This window comes from Ovis canadensis, chromosome 2 (assembly GCF_042477335.2).
Source record: "Ovis canadensis isolate MfBH-ARS-UI-01 breed Bighorn chromosome 2, ARS-UI_OviCan_v2, whole genome shotgun sequence".
Classification (NCBI taxonomy): Eukaryota; Metazoa; Chordata; class Mammalia; order Artiodactyla; family Bovidae; genus Ovis; species Ovis canadensis.
The window spans coordinates 152,538,423-152,563,319 of NC_091246.1; the positions used below are offsets into that span (position 1 = coordinate 152,538,423).

General features: G+C 37.7%; 2 protein-coding genes across 2 annotated transcripts in view; one reads left to right on the forward strand and one right to left on the reverse strand.

Annotated features, from left to right (window-relative positions):
* The window catches only part of KCNH7 (potassium voltage-gated channel subfamily H member 7), a 531,172-nt gene that overhangs the window by 275,872 nt on the left and 230,403 nt on the right, over positions 1-24,897 (forward strand). The gene's annotated exons all lie outside the window — the stretch shown is intronic.
* LOC138434681 (dynein light chain 1, cytoplasmic-like) lies at positions 4,842-5,063 on the reverse strand. The gene has a single exon (XM_069579458.2). It carries the CDS (start codon positions 5,061-5,063, stop codon positions 4,842-4,844), a length of 222 nt encoding a protein of 73 aa, XP_069435559.1.

Here is a 24,897-nt window from a genome sequence, read left to right on the forward strand (position 1 = left end):
AGAAGTAGTAACTATCCTGAATTTGGTGCTTATCACTCCTATGGATGTCTTTATACCTCCCTAAAAATATATATTCCTTAAGAAACCATGACTTCATTTTATATTACAAAACACTATCATATGATATGAATTCCTCAAATTGCTTTTTTATACTCAGCATTATGTTCTTTTTAACATTTATCTACTCTGATACCTTCACTTCTAGATCATTTATTCACATCACTAAACATTATTAGATATATGAATATTCTGCAATGTATCCATTCTTTGTTTGGGGAACATTTAGCTATATTGTTTTGTTTTGCTATTCCAAGCAGTGCTACATTGATTACTGTGATATATTTCTCCCTACGGATGTGTTTAAGACTTTGTATAAAGCAATGCTCCTCAAAATATAGTGTGGACCAGCATCAGTGAATTATCTCTGGTGAGGTAGTACAAGCACTGAGAGTAAGCAAGTGAAAACTTTTACAGCAATTTGACATTGCTGCAACATCATATGATTTTGCATTTTTGCAAAATTATTGTTCTGCAGTGGATTACACATTGTAAAACTTGTTTTAAATCATAGATAGCTGAAGAGGTATTATTCTAGTCTACATACCTTGGGATCGAATTGTGTTTCCAGGAAGTGATTAATACTTAATCTTTAAAATATTGCCAGTTGTGCTTCAGAATTGTTGTGCTGATTTAGATTCACACTAGAAACATGAAAGACTTTTCGTTCCCCTGCACCCTAACTATTCTTTTTTTTTTCATGGTTTTTTGGAAAACTTTCTTTTGGTGTAGAGATTATTCAGTTCCTACTTCTCTTCCTCTCTATCATAGAATTTAAAGGCTATATTTCTGTTGTTTCAGTGATGGACTTTCAAATGTTTAATATGTGTACTTATCTACAATGATTCACTCCCCTCCTCCATGTTGTTTTTATCTAGTATATTTTTCCATCTCGATTTTTTAACCATTGAAATCAATAGTTGTTATTGTTTCATGCCATCAGTGATTGTCTGGATCATCTTAAATTTTAACCATTTTTCCCCTTTTTAACCATCCCCCCACCCCCGTACCTTTTGAGCTTCATGTCTTTTCTCTGAAATAATTTTATTCTTAGTAACTGAGAAATTTTAGTGCTTTAGCACTTTTTTCATTCACTGAAAAACATGAAAATTCGATAGCAAATCGTTAGTGCTGTTTTGACTTAAGCATATTTTTCCCTTGAGTAAAATTCTACTTGACAGCATTTTCTCGTAGTACATAGAACTGGTCCAATGTCTCCTGATTCTTAATGATGCTGTTGAGATGATGTTTACAGTCACTCTAATTATAGTCCTTTGGAGAAAAATCTGCCTTTCTTTCAGGCTGCTTTTGAAGTAGTTGTTCTATTCAGTGTTCTGTAGTTTCACCATGATGTTTTATACCTAACTATGTATTCCTCTTTATTTACTTCATTACGATTTAGTAGCTTCCCTCAATCTGAAGATCCATGTTTTTTAATTCTACAAAACATGTTTTGTTTTTTTTTTTCTCTCTTTTACCTTTTTTCATTATATAGAATGGCTGCAGTCGATGGGGTTACTAAGTGTCAGACACGGCTGAGCGACTTCCCTTTCACTTTTCACTTTCATGCATTGGAGAAGGAAATGGCAACCCCCTCCAGTGTTCTTGCCTGGAGAATCCCAGGGATGGGGGAGCCTGGTGGGCTACTGTCTATGGGGTCGCACAGAGTTGGACACGACTGAAGTGACTTAGCAGCAGCAGCAGAATTTTTTATCAGAAGCCCAATTTGATTCTCATTCACTCTTTCAGATCCCTTAAGCACTCTGTCATATTTTTCATCTTGTGCCTCTGTGATAAATTCTGCATACTTCTTTTAAAACATAATATTTATTTATTTATTAGCTATCCCTTTAGCTAGTATCTGGTAAACCTGTTATTTAAGCCTTCAATTGATTTTTAAATTTTAACTTATTAATATTCTTTATTTCTTTGTTATTTTGTCTTCCAGTTTTCATAAGATACTTTACATAAAACACTGTATAAGTTTAAGATGTTCAGCATAATAATTTGACTTACACACATCATGAAATGAGTACCACAATAAGTTTAGTAAACATCCGTCCTGTCATTCAGATACAAAATAAAAGAAAATGAAAAAAAAATTCCTTATGATGAGAACTCTCAGGATTTACTCTTAACAACTTTCATACACAATATAGAGCAGCATCAATTATATTAACCTTTTTGTACATTACATCGCTAATATGTATTTATCATATAACTTCTTTTCAAATTTATGACTGTCTTTGAAAAAGACATTGTTCTGTCCCATGTTTCACCCTATTTTTCTCTAAGCATTTTAAATATATGTGTGGTAGTTTGAGCATTCTTTGGCATTGCCTTTCTTTGGGATTGGAATGAAAACTGACCTTTTCCAGTCCTGTGGTCACCGTTGCGTTTTCCAAATTTGCTGTTGCATTCAGTAACTAAATTATTTGTTGTACTTGCAGGTCTGATTTTAATTGAGCACATTGCTGATTCTTCCTCATGTATTTTGTAATTGTGTACTTTGGGTTCATGTTTGGCAGGGCTTATCTCTGGGATCCTTGAGACATTTCATTTCCCCAATGTCCTGTTATAATATGAATCAATGAATGCCAATCACTGAGTATAATTTTTAATTTAGGGCCTCTAAGACCATCTATAGAGTATAGATTTGAACTTTAAACCCATGTGAATATAAGCTAACAATAATGGATTTTCAGGAGGACACATTTTTCCACTCAAGCTCAGCTCAAGATACATAAATTCACCTGTTCATCAAGTCCATCTTTCACCAGGAGTCTAGTCTTTCATGGATCTTTCTTTGCATGGTGCTTTCTGCCCTAAGCTTATAGAACCATTAATACTTAGTCATTAAGATTGTGAAACCTTTCCAAAGCAGCCAGGATGTCTACATCAGCTTTCATTCTGGATTTTATCTTAACTTTTCACTCTTGATTCCTAGTTATTCCCCTTCCTCTCTTGGAATCTTAGTTCTGAGTCTAAAATGAAGGTTTGCTACATTTTATCCAACATTCCTAGATATTTTGTACCCAGAATTTTTTGAATTATCTAATATGCCATAATGCCAAAAATGAAAGTGAAATTCTGTCCTTTCCAGGAGTTTGCCCAAGTTCATGTCCATTGAATCGGTATATGTAACTCAATGAAGCTATGAGCCATGCTGTGTAGAGCTACCCAAGGAGGACGGGTCATAGTGGAAAGTTTTGACAGAACACGATCCACTGGAAGAGGGAATGGCAAACCACTCCAGTATACTAGCCATGAGAACCCCATGAACTATGTAAAAAAGGTTTAACTTACGCTATGCTTAAATGCGCAAAGACAATACAACTCTTTTTTCTCCCATAACAAACACTATCTTTTCCCTTAACCTCAAGCATACCGCAGCTTTAGAATATTAATTTGATGCCTGATCCATTCAATTCTTTTTTTTCAAATCTCAGTTTCAGTTAGTCCCTTTAAATAATGTTTGTTGCTGTTGCCATTGTTGTTTAGTTACTAAGTCATTTCCAGCTCTTTTGTGACCCCATGGACTGTCGCCCTCCAAGCTCCTCTGTCCATGGGATTTCCCAGCAAGAAGACAAGAGTAGGCTGCCATTTCCTTCTTCAGGTCATCCTTCCGACCCAGGGATCAAACCCTCATCTCCTGCATTGCAGGTGGATTCTTTACCACTAAGCCACCAGGGAAGCCCTTAAATAATGTTTATTGTCAAGGAAAACATTCTTACAAAAAAAACTTCCTGAAAACTTTATTAGAATCACATGGAGGGCCACTGTTCAAGAGGTTTTTTTCCCTTTAAGACCACCTTTAATCTTTAGAGTATACTTTGGCCAAGGCAAGGGAAGGGGAATGTCTAGAGCCCAACAAATTTCTCAATAGCCCAACTTTCTCACCAGCTTATTTACATTTTGCAGCCATAGAAAGCTTAAGGGACTTCTCTGGTGGCTCAGACGGTGTCTGTCTACAATGCGGGAGACCTGGGTTCGATCCCTGGGTCGGGAAGATTCCCTGGAGAAGGAAATGGCAACCCACTCCAGTACCCTTGCCTGGAAAATCCCATGGATGGAGGAGCTTGGTGCAGGCTACTGTCCATGGGGTCGCAAAGAGTCGGGCACGACTGAGCGACTTCACTTTCACTTTTCACTACATATTCATCATCTCTGAGGCCTAAGGCCCAGAACACTCTATAGCAGTTATCCCAGAGGAGCACTTAAGTAATGTATTTATCAGATTAGGAGTAAGAGTTAATCCAGTAGTTTCTCTGCCATGCATTTCTCAACATGCACTTCTGAGAGGTATTCTTCCATGCACAACAGGAACAGGATGGGCAAGAATGAAACTCAAGAGTGTTGAATAGGCTAGTCTGTTACATCCCACAGAAACTTTAAGGAATCACCCCCACCAACTTACCCGAGATCAAATAATAGGCCATCTTCAACCTTATATTATTTGAACAAATGGTTATTTGCACACACTTCTCCAACAGATTTATTTCTTTAAAGGAATGGATTTTGAAGATAAAAAACATGGGGCAGAGAGATGTGGAATAGAAAATAAATACAAATGTAAGCTCTTTTGCTAATTGCTTTATAACTACAACAAACTAGTACAGAGAATGCCCTGTACAAAAAACAATAAAGGTTCAAAGGTGGAGGTGTTCCCTTAGGCAAGGCTGAAGGCTTCAGTCCCTGGTATTTGGAATTTAGGCTGCAGTCTAAATTCCTTGTTTTTTGATGGATCACTGGGTGTGTGGCACAGTCCCATGCTTTTAACCAGATTAGAACAGAATGGCCACTTGGCCCAAGTAGAAGTAGATAAAGAGTTTGGTTTCCTGTGTCGCATAACTACCGAAGTTCCTCCCCACGATGCAGTGCCAGGTGGGGTTGTACTTCTTGTCGCACTCCTTCTTGATATGGGCTGCAGTGTCCTTCTCTGTATGATATTTCTCCAATGCCTGAGTAGCACACTCCACCGAGTCCTGTTGCGTCTCCTTTGGCATATCGGCGTTCTTGATCTCAGCCTTTCAGTCACACACGGTTACCAAGGAGCAGGGGCTGGCCAACTGCAACGGTCTCCTGGGGGAGGGGCTGGCGAGGCTCACACGTGCATAGAGAGGGGGTCGTAACCGAAGCCTTGGTGCATCTTATTGTCCAGGAAAACATTCTTAATATCTCCTGTCTCTTAACTCATTATTATTGCTTCACTTCCATCCGAGAATGGTGTCAAAGTATCAGAGAGTAGAGTATATCTTACAGAAGCTTGTATCAGAGAGCAACGGTCAAAGTCTAGAGGTGTGATGCCCTCTCATGTGGCAGGCTAGGTCTCTTGTTCACTCGATTGCAGGTTACCCTGCTGGAATGCTTAGATAGTGGGTCAGGCCTGCGTAGCTTTAAGATCTTGTCTCTCCAGTGCCATCACAGTGAGCCTTGTGGTAGGCTCCTTGGTTCTCCAATTTGCATCCATGCCAAGTGGGACTGAAGATGACTTGAAAAGTTAAAGCCTCAGGGTCATTAATTTTACTATCTTACTCTGTACTCCTCACTGATAAAAACTAGTATGGTTTCTTTTCATGATCCCTACAGGGAGTAGGATCTGAAGTCCTCCTATGCTTCAGCTGTCTGACACACCTTCCCATTTTGGCCATTTCTATGCTTTTAGTGAACCTGGATTTCAAATCTGTTGTCTCACATAACAGTCTTATTTTTTGCATGTCTTTTAATACCTTCTATGACAAATCCTAATTCTTTTTTTAAAATTTATTTATTTTTGGCTGTGCTGGGCCTTCATTGTTGTGTGGGCTCTTCTCTAGTTGTGGGAACTGGGGGCTGCTCTCTAGCTGTGGTGCATGAGCTTCTCATTGTGGCAACAACTTCTCTTGTTGTGGAACACAGGCTTTAGAATGCACAGGATTCAGTAGTTATGACACATGGGCTCAGTAGTTATGGCTTCCAGGGTCTAGAGTACAGGCTCAATAGTTGTGGCACATGAACTTGTTGTCTAACAGCATGTAGGATCTTCCCAGACCAAGAATCAAACCCATGTCTCCTGCATTAGCAGGTGGATTCTTTACCACTGAACCACCAGGGAAGCCCCGGCAAACCCTAATTCTTACCACATTTCTCACTCCTTACCTGTGGCAAGCAAAGTGGAGGTCTCATACTCAGAAAAATAAAAGAGAAAGCACATCAATAATTTTCAGAATATTAGACTGAGTGACTTCACTTTCCTGCATTGGAGAAGGAAATAGCAACCCACTCCAGTGTTCTTGCCTGGAGAATCCCAGGGACTGGGGAACCTGATGGGCTGCCGTCTATGGGGTCGCACAGAGTTGGACACGACTGAAGTGACTTAGCAGCAGCAGCAGCAGCCCAATTATTATATCAATACCTTATCAGTGACAAGACAAATGAAAATAAAAATTGCCAAATCACTGGTCTTTGTTTGCATGATATTATCAGCAAACCGGGACTAGGAAATTGAAAGATATTTTAATAAATTGTGGGTCACATGTAAGTTAATAAAATTAGAAGTCTGATGTTTCCAGAAATACACATATAAAAGCAATTCTGTAACTACTTTTATTTTTGGCTCGAGGGCAATTTTAGTGACTTCAGCTGATCTCCCAGCATCCTAGGCTTTGGGAGAACGGAACTCCACAGAGGTAGTGCTTCTTGAAAACGATGTGGATAGACAGATCTACGTGGGAAAAAGACCTCATTTAGCTGTCCCTAAAGGACCTGTGTATATTTACTGATACATACAATAAAAACATAAATGTCCTCCTAGGCAATCAATTGAGGCTTCCTTGCCTGGGCACTATAACCTGTCAAGTTATATTGTTACCGTGTACTTTTCCAGTAGTTAAGAACAATGCTCCTCTGTGATATTGGAATTTTTGCAACCCCATGGATTGTAGCCTTCCAGGCCCCTCTGTCCATGGATTTCTCCTGGCAAAGATACTGGAGTGGCTTGTGATTTCCTTCTGCAGGGGATCTTCCCAAACCAAGGATTGAAACCGGCTCTCTTGCATTGCAGTCAGACTTTACCATTTGAGCCACCAGGGAAGCCCCATGCACTCTCTTAACCCTGTTTCCAACTTTCGGATGGTATGTTCCTGTTTTCCTTTGAAGTTCATTTGGATGTTCAGTTTAACCTGTCTGTCTTCTATAAAATTCTGGTGAGAGAAAGAGACACACAGTGACTGTAATCATCCCCAACCCTCCCCCTCTTTTCCCCAGTCCCCCCAAAGCCCCCCCACCTGTCCATTCTCTGAAGGAGAGTGTAGAATCTCCATGCTCCTGGGGATGGTCTGCTTTGAGCCTGAACTAGACAGAATTAGGTTTGCATTCAGACTCTTACAAACTCTAACTTTCTATCTGATTTGTCCCCAGCCCAGGGAAGCCTCCATTGTCTTATGAAGGAAGCTATATCACCTCTCTCTCAACCTCCACTCACTTGAACCCTTGATTCTTCCAGATTCATCCTTAGATTCACATCTCTTTCAGTTGTGGCTATTTTACTCCCCAATTCTCCTCTCCCTTTCCTTTCCTTTCTGCCTAATCTCCCTTCAAAAGGAGGAAAAAGCAATAAAAAGTTTGCCTAACTTCATTTATGCACTCTTAGCACTTTTTCCCTTAACTAACTCATCTTGCCTCTGGGCCAAAATACCTAAAATACCCTCACAGCGAAATCCGAAAGAAATATCAATGAAAAGGTTGGACTAAGTGATCTCTAAGGACACTTCTAGATAAGAGTTCTATGACTTCATATGAGGTCAACAACATACAGAAAAATCCAATCTAGTTCTCAAAAAAAATTCTGTAAGTTTTAAGAATCTGTTATTTGTGAAGCGATGAGTGAGAGAACTCAAAAAAATAAGTAAATAAATAAAGGATACATTCCCTAGTCTCTATAACTTCAATATTCGATATAGAAGACCTACATGCAAGAAAAGTTAAATACTATTTGAGGAGTCCATTCGTTTAGCCATTCATTTATTCATGTTTTCTGGGGCTTTACTTAAGATAATGAGGTTCACAACTGCAAGGAACCACAATAGGGAGTGCAAAGGATACTTGGGTTCATGTAGGAAGAGTACCCAACCAACTCCCAGGTGGGAAAAAGGAATTGTCTTCTTGGAAAAAGTGTCCTAGCTGAAATTTGAAGACTCTGTGCATAACTCTGTTTGTGTGTGTGTGTACATGTATGCACTAGCATGTAGTTGAGCCATGATTAAATTGAGTCAGAGCAGAACAATGATATGAGCAAGGAGAATCACACTTGTAAAGGTCCAGAAGTTAGAGTAAGAACACCTTCTTTTCAGAAAACTAATAATAGTTCAGTCTGTCTGGCTGGGGAACATTGGAATAGCAGTATAAAACCTTCTAGTCACTTACAAGTCAGAAGTTATCATGGAAAATACCAAGTGAAATGGCCAATGGTGTGAGGTAAATAAAATGTTCTAACTTCAGAGGTGGATTAACATGTGTTACTTGGAAAGAGCTGCCTCAACACATGTGGGAAGGGTACAATGATAAGGAATTTCTAGTAGATTTCATGGTGTGATCAAAGGCAATCAGAGAATGCATGAATTTTTCAGTGAACTGTAGGCAGGCCTCTTTGACTAAAGTCAGGGTATGAATAGGAATTCACTGGCCAAAATTTGACATCTCTAAATATACCTTCCTCTAATTGCCGAATAAAAAAAGAAGAATTTCAGTAGCTCCAAAAAGTCCCCCATTTGCATGTGGGGAAGAATGGGAAATTACACTAACTTAGAAAATGAGAGTGAACTGAATTTGACTCAGCACAGAACTGTGGCCACCTTATGCCCAGCTGCAGCCCACACTAGTAGTACCCTGGTTATAGCCTGTAGTACAAACTTTAACACTATTAAAACAAATTTCCTTTGGACTTGAGAGTACCGAATTCTGCCAGCTGCTTATTTCACAATAGCTAATCACACCATCAACCCTTCACACAGAATCTCAACCTCTTCAGTGCAGAAGTGGAGTCCCAAGGGCTGGGCTATTCCTTTTTGTTCCCTGTGTATAGATGTGGTCAATAAACAGAAGTCACATTCTCTCTTTGAAATATGGTTCTTTTTGTAAACACCCAAGTCAAGCCAACCCCCTATACTAACTCAATTTGGGATCTAACATAGCAGAATGAACCTAAGAAATGTAAGTATGGAATATTTGTTAGGTTTAGAAACAGCTAAAGGAGTCAGATTTTATAAATTAAGAAACCTTGTAAGGCAGCACAGTCTATATTTTCAGAACTTTGTAATCATATTCATATTATCAAGCTGGCTGAATTTGTTAGACTGGAAGGAGATCAGTATTTTTTTTGTGTGTGTGTGAAGTCTAGTATTTTAAAACTTTGTTTTTTTTATTTGAAGATATGTGAAATATAAAATGTTAACCATTATAAGTTTGGGAAATTATTTGAATAAACTGCAGTGTACTTATAATTTTCATTCAACTTCAGTATATAATTAAGTGCATTGAAATATTGTTAATAACGATAATATCAGATACTTTATATTATTTTTCATTAATATCTATTTGACGCAAATTAAAAACTAGGTATCATTCAAGGCTTTTTCTCTTATTCCAAACTTGTTTTCACTCCAAATTAAGCAGCTATGCAGTCAGCTTCCTTCCTGATAATATACAAACCATTTTTTAAATTAATTTTTATTGGAGTATAGTTGTTTTACAATGTTGTTAGTTTCTAATGTACAGCAGAATGAATCAGCCATACATATACATGCGCCTCCTCCCTGTTAGACTCCCTTCCCATTCAGGTAACCACAGTACACCAAGTAGAGCTCGCTGTGCTAGTCAGCATGCTCTTGTTAGTTAGTTTATGCATAGTATCAAATGTGTGTGTGTGTCAGTCCCGGTCTCCCAATTCCTCCCACCCCTCTTCCCCACTTGGTATCTATATGTTTGTTCTCTTCACCTCCACTTCTGCTTTGCAAATCAGATCATGTATACCATTTTTATATTAATTTTCAAAAATGTTTATTTTCCCAATTGTAAAATAAATGTGTTATAGGCAAATAAAGACATGAAGGAAACATAATTTGTAATCTCATCACCCACAAATAATTACTGTTTATAGTAATTATAGTTACTTTTACTCTTATTTCTAATATATATATGTTTGTATTTAAAATTTGAGGCCATTATATATTCATGTTTTAACAACTTTTTGTATTAGTGTTTGAACATTATTCCAAGTAAATATGTACTCTTGAAAACTAGCAATTTTAGTATCAGGCTATCAGTTTTTCTATTAAATTTAATATCTAATGGATATATTTATTTACATCTATTGTTTAAGGTTCTGATTATTTTAAAAAGATATCTAGGTGAATTACTGAATCAAAATATATGAATGTTAAAGGTTATCTTATCTGCTTCTCAGGAAGATTTTTTTTTAACAATTTATTCTCAGGTGTATGAACCTGCAGTCCACAATAGCGCTGTGCATTTATTTTGGTTATAATGGTGGCCAGAAAATGATCATCTGCTCAAATTTACATTGATACGATAATAATGAGGTGGAACATTTTTCATACTTAAAAGTCATTTGCATTGCTTCTATTAATTGTTCATATCATCTAGTACATCTGTCTCTTGGATGAACTGAATGGAATTTAGAATTTAAAACACTGAGCTGAAAAAATAGTTTAAAAAATGATAACAGTAAATGCCACCTTGTAATTAAGTGAATACTTAAAAATTAATCAAGTTTTAATTTGCTCTCAGTTAATTCACTGAGGATTTTAATTAACACAACAATTTTTAACTTATTTTGGTCTTTTTTTTTTAAGCTTTGCTTTTACTTTTGAAATCCTAAACTGCATTTCTCACTGAAGATTTGTACATTGTTACACCTTTCTTTCACTTCACGCCTTTTGTTCCAGACTACATCGCCCATGCCACACATTCAAGCCTATTACCTCGGAGCAGCCAAAAAAGATCTGAAAAAAAAAAAAATTCATGAGTCAGAGAAAAAAAAAAATCTTTAGAATTTAAAGGTAGTGAGAGGGATTTATTTATATGGAAAGGGACCCTCTACTGTGTAGTCAGCCATTGCTAATAAAATCTTTCCAGAACAGAATATTAATCTTTTTAGCACAACTGAAATAAAACTACCATGCATGCAATTTGCTAGAAAGGCATTTACTGTGCCCACCTAATATGTTAACAGAGCAATACAAAAAGTTTTGGTAAATTGGAGTAGATTTTGAGTAATTATCCTAAATCCTAGGTGTGTGCAAGCTCTAAGTGGAACCCTAGATTTCTGTGGAATTTTTCTCACTGACTTTGTTAAGGGTCTTTTTTAATAATGAGGAAAGCAAATTATCCAGGTAAGAGGAATGGTGCAAGCTTACAAGGGAAAAGGGTCAAAGCTGAAAACTGAAACTTGAAACAACCATAATGTCTTTTCATTTAGAATATTATCCGTTAGAGAAATGATGTGGAATTCAAATGAAAGCAGGATTTTAGTGCTCATATCTGTCACCTTCTAGGCACCTAGAAATCACAACAAAGAAATTCTTTCAAAAGAGTGAGGGTTTTTCATTTTCCTAGGGATCTGAAGAATAAAAATGCATTCTGTATTCCTTTCCCAAAGATTTCTAGCTGTTACTTTCTTGGCATCTGTTTACTGCTGACCACTGAACCATTGTAAGTTTGCTGCTGCTGCTGCTGCTAAGTCACTTCAGTCGTGTCCGACTCTGTGCTACCCCATAGACGGCAGCCCACCAGGCTCCCCCGTCCCTGGGATTCTCCAGGCAAGAACACTGGAGTGGGTTGCCATTTCCTTCTCCAACGCATGAAAGTGAAAAGTGAAAGTGGAGTCGCTCAGTTGTGTCCTACTCTTCGCGACCCCATGGACTGCAGCCTACCAGGCTCCTCTGTCCATGGGATTTTCCAGGCAAGAGTACTGGACTGGGGTGCCATTGCCTTCTCCAATTATAAGTTTGATAGCTGCTGAAACAAGAATCCTAATCAGATGTAACAAACCCTCTCTGAAATGATTTATCTTGTCATAGCTATAGAGCAGACTAAATTGAAAAGCAAAATTAATCTGCTTCTATAAAGGTGAACTCTAGCCTATCATGTAGTCTGTGACAGTAATTAATGCTGCTTTAGCTTTCTTTCTGTCCTCAGCCCAAGAAACTAGTAATAATTTAGGTATGTGAATGTGTTGAGTTTCATTCATTTCAACCACACAGGATGCAGAGAGATTGGCATGTTTACACACTTTCAACTTCTCCCAAGAAAATGAAGCTTCTGGTAGGCATTTCCCTTTTGCAGTTCTCATTTCAGTTTCATGTAAAATCAGATACTTTGCTATTTCCTGATAGGAAAAAAAAGAATTAATCAGGAACCTCTATGGTAGCTTATAAAAACATTAATAATAAATTGATGGTATTTTAGGACTAACATGTGAAAAAAATACTACATATTTGAGGTTGTTTTCCCATAAGTGCTACTATTTTTTAAGATACATAGGTTAAAAACAATATTTTTAGCTGTTCATCAGGACTCGGTTATGATATACTGATCCTGAAACCCAGCTCTTAGTATAAAAAATTAGGGAGAGGGACTCTTTTCCTGCTTGGCAGGTCAAGTTGATGTGATTTTCCTTTTTGCTGAAGCAACAATATCTCAAGTAATAGCTTGAAAAAAAGAGAGGATGGTATGAAGAATTTAGAGAAAGTAAAATAAAAAATTCATTAAGAATTGAGGTGAGGCAAAGGTGAAGAAGAGGAATGCTTCCAGAGTAACTGGCTTGCTTCTGTTTTAGACGTCAGACAGCTAAAGGCACCTTTTGTAAGAATAGGAAGTACAGTAAGAGAAGAAATTAGACAAGAAAACAAATAGTTCAGCTTTGGATATATTATTTACAAAGCATGTGTGGAGGAGGCAGTCTGTTATGCAGGTGGGTGTCTGAGAGAGGTCTGGGTGATGAAATAGATTTGGGAAAACTCATCACCTAAAAGGTCGTGAATCCATAGGATTGAATGGGAACAGTACAGCAGAATAGCCATGGTTTATAAATCACTGGTTATTATCTCAATGAAAAATATATTTTTAAAAAATTCTGGGGCCAATGAACAATCCATTTTTGAACCCAAAAGTGGGCTTTATAGAGTGTCCATATCTTGCTCTTACTATCTTTCTTGTTCACCAATCATGAACAACATAAATTTATTAAATTCTTAAAGAGAGAAGGAAGCCAACAGGCATAACTTGGGAAAATATGTGCCTTCTTCCTGAATCAAATTTGAAAGAAAATGCCTAGTGTAAAACACAACTTTCTCTAGCTAAGTATGTAAATTCTCACTTACGAATGTGTTTGCCATTCCTCTATTTTCATGCTAGTGAAAGAAGAATTAAAAACTCACTGAGATTTTATTTTAAGGTATATATATTTAACTGTTAGTATTATCCTACTATCTATGAGAAATATAAGCCAGCACTGCGTGTTTGTTTTATATATATTTTTAAACAGTACTAAAATTATTAAGGAATGATAAGTTAATCAATCCTGGCACTAAATTTTTAAATTCTAGCTGAAGACTAGACTAAAGGTGTGGTTTAATCATACAACACACAAAGAATAGGGAAAAGAGTAATCTGGAATAGAGATATTTTCTGAAAGCTCATAGTTTGTTTCTTAAATGGAAATTTGTAGAGAAATATCTAGAACCTCTATAAATTCTGTTATTTTTCTTAGGAGAGTAAAAATAATATTCCACAACCACTTCTGACACCTTTCATTAAATATTTAAAAATATATAATAGAAAGACATTCTTGCCCAAATGAATAATAAAAGTATGATACTTATATGGAAACAAAAGTCAGTCTTCCAGAAATACAATAAATCTGAGAACAAAGTGAAAATTTGGGTGCATTGTCAGTGCTTCCATATAGATCTTTTTGAAAACAATAAAGAGTAAAATAACCATGTTCTATTTTATTGTCATATATTATCTTTTTGGAATCTATTTAAACTCTTTCTACCTGTAGGGTATTAGCTCTCACTTGAGAGACTCCTGCTGTAAGTTTCTTTCTGAGCCATATAATTTCTAATCAAATTATTGAACCTTGTTCACCCATTTGGAAGTAGAGAATAAAAGAAAATGAAATTGCATTTTTTTTCCCAAAATATTGTAATAGATTCTTCCATGGGTTTCTTGCTGCACTGTCACCTCAGTCCCCTCGTCTGTAACAACCTCCACATCCTGGTGGACACTTTCAATTCTAGTTCCTTTCCTATTCAGATCCAGGAGCATTTAATTTTTCCATGTCTGGTTTATAATATTTGGAATATAGATTTTTTTTAATTTACAACAAAAGTTTTCTCACTTTTCTCCCCTAAATTCTGCATTGATCTTCTTGTCGGTGAACATAAATTCACAAAATCTTTCAAACTGTTCATTCTTGATAAAAGTTAAAGAGATCATGTCAAGGTTATTATGGAAAATAAAATGCAATCTATTGTTTAACACATGTAAGGGAGAATACATACACCCAAACGTTTGCAATATTTCATTTAACTGATAAAATAAAGTTCAAAGCTTTACATTGATTAGCTATGACTGAGTGCATCCTTCATTGTACAGATAATTACATGAATTATTAACCTTCAAAGAAGACAAGTTAGAATAAACTTTGTCACTGATGGGCCAAATAAAAAGTTAAAAGAGATTAATTGAATAGTTTGTTAGAGAATGTGACATTTAAGAATAAATTGAAAAATGAATGGCAAGATCATTAAAGGTCACTTGTGCCCTTACTTAGATGCTTAGCCTGAAAAATGTTAAAAACACCAAAAAAAAAAAAAGTATTTTTAATTGGAAAGTCAGAAAGAGGAAATGTACTCAAATGAGTGCTGATGAAAGAAATTAGAGTTGAATGCCAAGAACCCAGGAGGGTGGACACACAGGCTCATCTTAAATGAAAGGCTCTCTGGTCAGCTGATATCATTTGTCCTTATACCTGTACACCACTGGCAACCAGTAGGTCACAAATTTTTACTTGATCTTACTGAAAACACATACTCTTCTTCAACCAGCTGGTGGAGCAGAACTCCAACTAAGTAATATTCTCTCAAGCGTTTTGATATGAATAATATGAGTTACATTTTCTTTCCTTTTTTTTTTTTTTCCTTTTGGATATGTTCTCATTCAATCTTAGAGCAAAAAAGGACTTTGAAAACCATCTAGTTCAGAGACAATAAATAGCATACATAGTATCGTTTCCTTCTTTTTGTCCTCTCATGGGAGAGGTCACTGCTTCCTCTAACATTCTTTCCCATGAAACAATCCAGTTCACAATTTGCAGCAGAGCACTTAAGGGCAGCCACTTCCAATCAATTGGTACTCCAGGTAAAAACCACCTGCTGTACCTGATCTAGTCCAAATTTCCATTTCACAGTTTAAGAAACAGAGATCCAGATCTCATTTGCAGCTGGGTTGGAGAGTCAATCTATAATTTTGAAAGCAAATTTCTCTAAACAGGAAGTAAAACTTTAATCACCTTTGCTCAGATTCCTGAGTGAAACCATATAAGTAGAATTGTTTGATACAGAGTTAGCAATTTGAAAGACTCCTTCTATCATTTTACTGTACACAATAGAGCATTTAGGCGATTGTGACTGAAACTGATTCTTCTCATGTGGGCAAAATAAAGTTTTCCTAAATACTGGGCAACATGCTGCTTGTCTTGCAAATCAAAAGAATAGTAAATTTAGGACAGGCAAAAATGTTCCACCCTCAAATTACCTGGTGTGTCCATGAAATAATATCCAAGTAGGATACCATGATTTATAAAGTGCTCTGAAGGAAAATGCCCCCCGCCCCAAGCGTAATCACATTCCTCTATCATTTTGGTCTCATTTAACTTAGAGAAACTAGTAGTTTTCTTTCTCTGAGGCTTATGATGGAAAATAAGGCAATCATGAGAATTTAAGAATGACACAGCATAGAACCATCACCCCTAAGCCCTTAACAGGTGATATTCTGCAGAGAGCAATCCTGGATGCATTTAACATCTCTACATGTGATTGATTATGAGCTGGAGAGAGTAGTCATTAAATCTGCCAAGTACATCACATCATCAGGATGGGTGAGCACCTTGAAAGACAGGATTAGAATTAAAAATGACCTTGGCAGTTTGAAAAATGATTATAAGCAAATGAAATTGAGTTCCCTAAAATCAACAGTGCAGCAACATACTTACAACACCCCAGACTGCACAAATCAAGTTTGAAGTGGATAGTTGAGCAGATGGTGGTTGTTACCTAGTGAGTTGTAAACTGTACTACGTTGACTTTGTTCTGCTGACCAAAAGACACAATGTATAATCAAATATTTGATGAAGTATAGTATATAGTTTTATTCATGAACTAATGCAGATTAATTATTAAGCAGAGAGTGAAGAAGAACTAAAGAACCTCTTGATGAAAGTGAAAGAGGAGAGTGGAAAAGCTGGCTTAAAACTCAACATTCAAAAAATGAAGATCATGGCATCTGGTCCCATCACTTCATGGCAAATAAATAAGGAAAAAGTGGAAACAGTGACAGATTTTATCTTCTTGGGCTCAAAAATCACTGTGGACAGTGACTATAGCCATGAAATTAAAAGACGCTTGCTCCTTGGAAGGAAAATTATGACAAACCTAGACAGCGTATTAAAAAGCAGAAATATCACTTTGTCAACAAAGGTCCATATAGTCAAACTTATGGTTTTTCCAATAGTCATGTATGGATGTGAGAGCTGGACCATAAAGAGAGCTGAGCACTGAAGAAATGATGCTTTTGAACTGTGATGTTGGAGAAGACTCTTGAGAGTCCCTTGGACTGCAAGATCAAATCAGTCCATCCTAAAGGAAATCAGTCCTGAATATTCATTGGAAGGATTGATGCTGAAGCTGAAACTCCAATACTTTGGCCACCTGATGCAAAGAGCTGACTCACTGGAAAAGGCTCTGATGCTGGGAAAGATTGAAGAAGGAGGAGAAGGTGATGACAAAGAATGAGATGGTTGGATGGCATCACCAACTCAATGGACATGAGTTTGAGAAACCTCTGGCAGTTGGTGAGGGACAGGGAAGCCTAGTGTGCTGCAGTCCATGGGGTCACAAAGAGTCAGACACAACTGAGTGATTGAACTGACCTGAACTGATGGTTTTTCCAGTAATCATGTACGGATGTGAAGGTTGGAGCATAAAGAAGACTGAGTACCAAAGAACTGATGTTTTCGAATTGTGGTGCTGGAGAAAACTCTTGAGAGTCCCTTGACTACAAGGAGATAAAAATCAGTCAACCCTAAAGGAAATTAACCTTGAATATTCATTGAAAGGACTCATACTAAAGCTCTGAAACTTTGACCATCTGATGCAAAGAGCCAACTCATTGGAAAAGACCCTGCTGCTGGGTAAGATTAAGGGCAAGAGAAGCGGGTGACAGAGGATGAGATGGTTGGATACATCAGCGACTCAGTGGACATGAGTTTGAGCAAACTCCAGGATAGTGAAAGAGAAGCTTGGGGCACTATAGTCCATGGGGTGCAAATAGTCAAACATGACTTAGCAACTGAACAACAGCATTCCCATGTAATTCATGAGGTATATAAACCCTAGAAACCCTGGAAAAGAATCAGAGGCCTAGGATGAAAATATTTGCAAGGAAAATAGAAAAAGTAAGGAAATGTTAACAAAAACTATTTGGAAATATTGTGAGTGCAAGCTGTCCAAAGAGATGTGAGAAAATATGTTAAATAAGATCATAAAGGATTTAGGCCATAAATAAAAAGGTCTTGCATGCTATAAACTCTAACTTTATTTGGAAATGTTCTTTCTAGAGATGATGTCAATCCAGAAAATTAACTTACAGCTTTGCCTGAATTCCACAGTGCAAAAAAAACTAGGATTCTGTGATCTTGTAAGCATGTAATATTTCTGTGGATTTTTAATTTCTCTCTCTGAGTTCAGTTCAGTCACTCAGTCATGTCTGACTCTGAGACCCCATGAATCGCAGCAAGCCAGGCCTCGTTGTCCATCACCAACTCCCGGAGATAACTCAGACTCACATCCATTAAGTCAGTGATGCCATCCAGCCATCTCATCCTCTGTCATTCCCTTCTCCTCCTGCCCCCAATCCCTCCCAGCATCAGAGTCTTTTCCAATGAGTCAGCTCTTCGCATGAGGTGGCCAAAGTACTGGAGCTTCAGCTTTAGCGTCATTCCTTCCAAAGAAATCCCAGGGTTGATCTCCTTCAGAATGGACTGGTTGGATCTCCTTGCAGTCCAAGGGACTCTCAAGAGCCTTCTCCAACACCACAGTTCAAAAGCATCAATTCTTTGTCGCTCAGCCTTCTTCACAGTCCAACTCTCACATCCATACATGACTACAGGAAAAACCATAGCCTTGACTAGATGGACCTTAGTCGGCAAAGTAATGTCTCTGCTTTTGAATATACTATCTAGATTGGTCATAACTTTTCTTCCAAGGAGTAAGCATCTTAATTTCATGGCTGCAGTCACCATCTGCAGTGATTTTGGAGCCCCAAAAAATAAAGTCTGACCCTGTTTCCACTGTTTCCCCATCTATTTCGCATGAAGTGATGGGACCAGATGCCATGATCTTCGTTTTCTGAATGTTGAGCTTTAAGCCAACATTTTCACTCTCCTCTTTCACTTTCATCAAGAGGCTTTTTCGTTCCTCTTCACTTTCTGCCATAAGGGTGGTGTCATCTGCATATCTGAGGTGATTGATGTTTCTCCCGGCAATCTTGATTCCAGCTTGTGTTTCTTTCAGTCCAGCGTTTCTCAGGATGTACTCGGCATATAAGATAAAGAAGCAGGGTGACAATATACAGCCTTGACATACTCCTTTTTCCTTTGGAACCAGTCTGTTGTTCCATGTCCAGTTCTAACTGTTGCTTCCTGACCTGCATACAGATTTCTCAAGAGGCAGGTCAGGTGGTCTGGTATTCCCATCTGCCAGGGTCCAGCCCCGGTAGATCCAGGGAATTCAAAGCAGCGATGGCGTCGGTGTCTGAGGAATTAATTGCTTAATTAAAGACATGGAGGGAGATTAGAATGAAATAGTGTAGTAGGAAAATAAGTGGAGAAAAGAGGCTGAATAACTTTGGTTTACGTGGAAAACCAATAAAATTCCAAGACAAGGAGTTTGCACCATCTACGTAGGCCACCGGCGCCTGCTTGAATAGCGGAGGGTGCCCCGCCTTGGGCTCCCTCTCGCGTGGGTCTTAGAAGCCAGGGCAAGTAAGTAGACATGGCAAGCCTCCACGTTCCAGATGGGAATTCAGCCAGAAAAGGGAAAAAAGAACAACATGGGGGAGCCAAGCATTGGTGCCAGACCCACAACTTTATTTTCAAAAGCAGCTTATATATCCCAAATTGTACATAAAGAAATAATGGAATATACAGAGTTATGCAGGGGAGCAGTCCTGACCCTTATTGAGACCAGGCTTTCTTTTTGCATACCTTGCCTTATACAAAAGGTCTCAGGTTGTTTTACATCATCTTCTGGCCGGGGGGCCTGTTAACGTTTTTATGGCTGTTTTCCTAGATAAATGTCTATCAACCAGAAAATTCTTTTTCCCTTGTTTTTCTTTCATCTGTATCACCCTCAAAGTACTAAATAAAGTTAGTTACATTCCTGTAGAACAAAGGTGCAGTGGGTTATAACAAAGAAAGTACTTAACTCAAAGATCTAATATTGCTAATACCAGGGCTACTACCTGTTTCTTCTACATACCAACTGTATCAACAAATAAAAGATATGAAAATTTGGCAGCAAGTATTGGCTCAACAAGTGAAACCCTTAATCAGTCCTATTCTAATGATTTTGACTCCTTGGAAGCTCCTACATCCCTAGGATGTTTTAAGCTTCCTGTGCCTCTCACAGTTGGGAGGCCGCAAACAATCACATGCGCAGCTGTAAGAGTCCGGCAGGCAGGCTAGAAAGCCATCAGAGGGGTTTTTGGATTGAAACACTCTTATTATGCCCAGGAGATTTATTAACTGGAGTCCTAAGTTAACTCCTCTTCAGAGAGAGGTGGTGGGGGATAGCCCCCCGTTAATGTCAGAAGAGTAGGTGGAAAGCATAACATAGTAAAGCAGGCAGACTCTGCTTTCGGGGCTAGATGCACGAGCAGATCCAGCGAGGCTCCCTTAAGGCCCGACTCGCCTTTGCCTGTCAGGCCCCTTAACCTCATGACCTTTGCCATGGGCGGGACTCCTCATGCTGGCTCCCGGCACCCATCTCTTTCAGAATTTTCCACAGTTGATTGTGATCCACACAGTCAAAGGCTTTGGCATAGTCAATAAAGCAGAAATAGATGTTTTTCTGGAACTCTCTTGCTTTTTCCATGATCCAGCGGATGTTGGCAATTTGATCTCTGGTTCCTCTGCCTTTTCTAAAACCAGCTTGAACATCTGGAAGTTCACAGTTCACATATTGCTGAAGCCTGGCTTGGAGAATTTTGAGCATTACTTTACTTGCGTGTGAGATGAGTGCAATTGTGCGGTAGTTTGAGCATTCTTTGGCATTGCCTTTCTTTGGGATTGGAATGAAAACTGACCTTTTCCAGTCTTGTGGCCACTGCTGAGTTTTCCAAATTTGCTGGCATATTGAGTGCAGCACTTTCACAGCATCATCTTTCAGGATTTGAAATAACTCAACTGGAATTCCATCACCTCCACTAGCTTTGTTCGTAGTGATGCTTCCTAAGGCCCACTTGACTTCACATTGCAGGATGTCTGGCTCTAGGTGAGTGATCACACCATCGTGATTATCTGGGTCGTGAAGATCTTTTTGTACAGCTCTTCTGTGTATTCTTGCCACCTCTTCTTAATATCTTCTGTTTCTGTTCAGTCCATACCATTTCTGTCCTTGATCGAGCCCATCTTTGCATGAAATGTTCCCTTGGTATCTCTAATTTTCTTGAAGAGATCTCTAGTCTTTCCCATTCTGTTGTTTTCCTCTATTTCTTTACATTGATTGCTGAAGAAGGTTTTCTTATCTCTTCTTGCTATTCTTTGGAACTCTGCATTCAGATGCTTATGCTAATTTGTAGAATAGTTTGAGTTGCATAACTTTCATAATAAGTGATTGCAGAATTATTACTCCAGCTATTGAAAAATTATAAAAATCTTTCACAATTTTCATAAAATCTTTACTCTTATTTGATGTAGAACATCACAAAGAATATGTGCCATTCCTTAGCAGTGCTGATACCCCTTTATATCTCTGGTATGTATGGTAAGAAAAACTGGTGTAGAATCTTCTATATTATCTGCAAAACTTTAAACCCAGAAAAGACTTTTAACCTAACTCCATCAATCACTTCGCTTGGCAAATATAGTATAGCAACACTATACTATACTATACTATACTATACTATACTATACTATACTATACTATACTTCTGTGTGCAGTGACATTTTTTAATATAAATTTATTTATTTTAATTGGAGATTAATTACTTTACAATATTGTATCAGTTTTGCCATACATCAACATGAATCTGCCACAGGTATACACATGTTCCCAATCCTGAACCACCCTCCCTCCTCCCTCCCTGTACCATCCCTCTGGGTCATCCCAGTGCACCGGCCCCAAGCATCCTGTATCCTGCATCAAACCTGGACTGGCGATTTGTTTCATTTATGATATAATACTTGTTTCAATGCCATTCCCCCAAATCATCCCACCCTCTCCCTCTCCCTCTCCCACAGAGGCAGTGACATTTTTTTAATTGGCCAAATAACTCAGTAAAGGAATGTTTAAATTTGTTTAAATGTAAATAAAATATATAGCTGTATGATTTTTAAATACTGCATTTCTTAAATATCTGTTCCTGGTGTTTAGTTGCTAAGTCTTGTCTGACACTTTGCGACCCTATGGACTGTAGCTTGCCAGGTCTTGTGTGCAGTTTCCCAGGCAAGAATACTGAAGTGAATTGCCGTTTCCTTTTCCAGGGGATCTTCTGAAACCAGAGGTGGAACCTGAGTCTCCTGCTTGGCAGGTGGATTCTTTACTACTGAGCCACCTGGGAAGCCTTCTAAAATACCTATAGGGACTTTTTTTTTTTTGACACATATACACTGGATTCTAGCAGTTCAAAAGACTATGTATTTGAATATCAGTAGTTGTATTTGCGTTTAATATCCTTCAGATGATTCTTTTTATAATTATAGGGATTTTCCTCACTGTGTCCTTAACTTGCTGTAAAATGTCACTTTTTTTTCTATAAGATTTCATCTCTTTTGTTTAATCCTTAGCTTATAAACAAAGAAAAGCTCTATGGTAACTTCCACATTAACTTCATAGGTATTCTAAAGGAATTACCACAATTCCTGTTTAGCACACAGCTGGATTCTGAATAATTTAACTTGTGTGTGCAATGTTGGTTTCAGTAGCTTCCTTACCATGGGAGAAATATTGATATCTGCAGCACCGGCTGTTTCCTTGACATGAGAGTAAAAAGAAAGAAGGAGTAAGAGAACAATGAATACTGGTAAAGGGTGGGCAAAGAGGCAGGGGCTTGCTTGGAAACACTAGGATTTGGGGGTCAAAATGCTCTCTGGGAAATAGTACCCAAAAACAATTCTAACTTAGATTTCATCACAACTTACATATCTGATTCAAGGAATATCTGACAGTATCCTATTTCCAATAATAAGAAAAAGTAGATTTCCTAAAATGTTAATTAGGTTGGGCTACTTTCCCATTCCCTTGCCCTCATCTCAGTGTTCACCCTCAGTAAGAAACCTTGCTCGGACTGAGAAGGGATGGAATATGAGAGAGAGAGATTGACAAAGATTAAACATGTTTAAAGCAACTGCACAAAGCCGGTAGTTCCAAGAAGACTATTCACTGGTTATTAGATAACATCTCTGTGAGTTAAACTACAATCTTCTTCTGAAAGACAGTGATAGGGTTGTGCGCACTCCCGCCTGCAATTCTCAAGGCCTTCACAGATTACAAGTCCAATTTGGAGTACAATAAAGTAGATGAATGCTATACAACCAGAGAAAACTGCAGCAGATGAGAGAAAATCAGGTTCCAAAAGGTCATGAGAGACAGAAATTCCTGCTCAGTGTGATTCTACTAAGGCCATAGTCCTTTCCTCATTCTTCGTACGTAGGGTTAGCCAATCAAGTGCAAGACAGGAAACTTAACACTAGACAGTTACACAATAATTGAATGAAAGTGCACAATATCTGAGTTTGTCCTTGGGTATACTGAGGTACATTGAGTCAATAAACATATACATTGGTATGTATTGAAGATAATTTGATTCAACTATCTCTCCTTAGTTATGAGATTGACTCTTTGAGAAACAAACAAACAAAAGCAGATTTATTTTCATTTAGGAATGAGAACTCTGCAAACTGAAAAACATCAAATAGGAATATGGCCCTATTGTTGTGATTAGTTATCAAGACTGAAGATTTGGCCAGAAATCAGGAAAAAAGAGGTGGAAAATCATATTATCACAGATGAGAAGTGACAATTCTTATACCTGCCCAACCAACTCAAACCTAAACAAAGAACAATATTAAAGATGATATTTCAGAATTACATAGGATGGATTTTCTGGAAAGAAAAAATTGCTACCAGTGTCAGATTGGGCCACATTTTTTCTAAGTTTTCAGGTTTTACTAGGCTAGACTAAGGTTGACTACATTGCTATAGGCATTTAGAAATGGTTAATGCATTGGAGAAGGAAACTGCAACCCACTCCAGTGTTCTTGCCTGGAGAATCCCAGGGACGGGGGAGCCTGGTGGGCTGCCGTCTATGGGGTCACACAGAGTCGGACACGACTGAAGCGGCTTAGCAGCAGCAGCAGCAACATCCCTACTCTCTCCACCATACAGAGTACCTGTCAATTCTGTCTGCCTACATTATTATCTTTATTATACTAAGAAGAAAAGCAAAGTTATTTGGTTATAGCAAAACAAATTTTTAAATATAATTCCCATTACTTATGCCAAGGGTCAGAAAATCAAGGTCCTTGAGCCAAATTCAGTCTGCAGCCTATTGTTTTATATGGCCCTAGAAATATGAATGATTTTTACATTTTCAAGGGATTATTTTTTAAAATCATTATGCAGTGACAGATTTTATGTCACCCACAAAAACTAAAATATTTACTCTGCAGCCTTTTACAGGGCTATTAATAATATAGTGCCCTTAAAATTAACTTACGTGGTTGATTATTAGTAAATTCAATGATTTGAATAAAAATGGAATTTTTAAACCTAGAAAATAGAAATGGAATACAGATACTCATTTAATGTACAAAATGCTATATAATATGCTTCTGATGTAGAATTCATTAATGTAATGTCAAAAACATTTTGACATCCTGTATTTTGATATCCAGAAGAATAAGCTTTTGTGTTTGTAAACTTGTCTGGCTCAACAAAAGATAAAAATTTATAAGGCAAACCTTTGCCAGTAAAGTCAAGAAATAGAAGCCACAAAATAAAATATATGTATGTGTGTAAATATATGTGAACATCATCACAATTACAGATATACAAATAAAGTAGTATTAAATTGTCCAATAAGTAACTAAAGATCACTGCAGGGAAAGATTGTAAACATTAGCTGCAGTCAATTTTTGCAGCTTTCATCTGTAAAAATTCATCTATTGAGCCAGATCTTGATCCTTTTTCTTGCTGTTAAATATCTAAGCTTGCCCCTTGTCCCTAGCTAAGAATCCTGTTTTTCCAAAACACACTAGATTTTTGTGGGAAGACCAGT

What these genes read in the sequence shown, in the direction of transcription:
- LOC138434681 (XM_069579458.2), bottom strand. Translation starts at nt 5,063, where the DNA reads ATGCCAAAGGAGACGCAACAGGACTCGGTGGAGTGTGCTACTCAGGCA.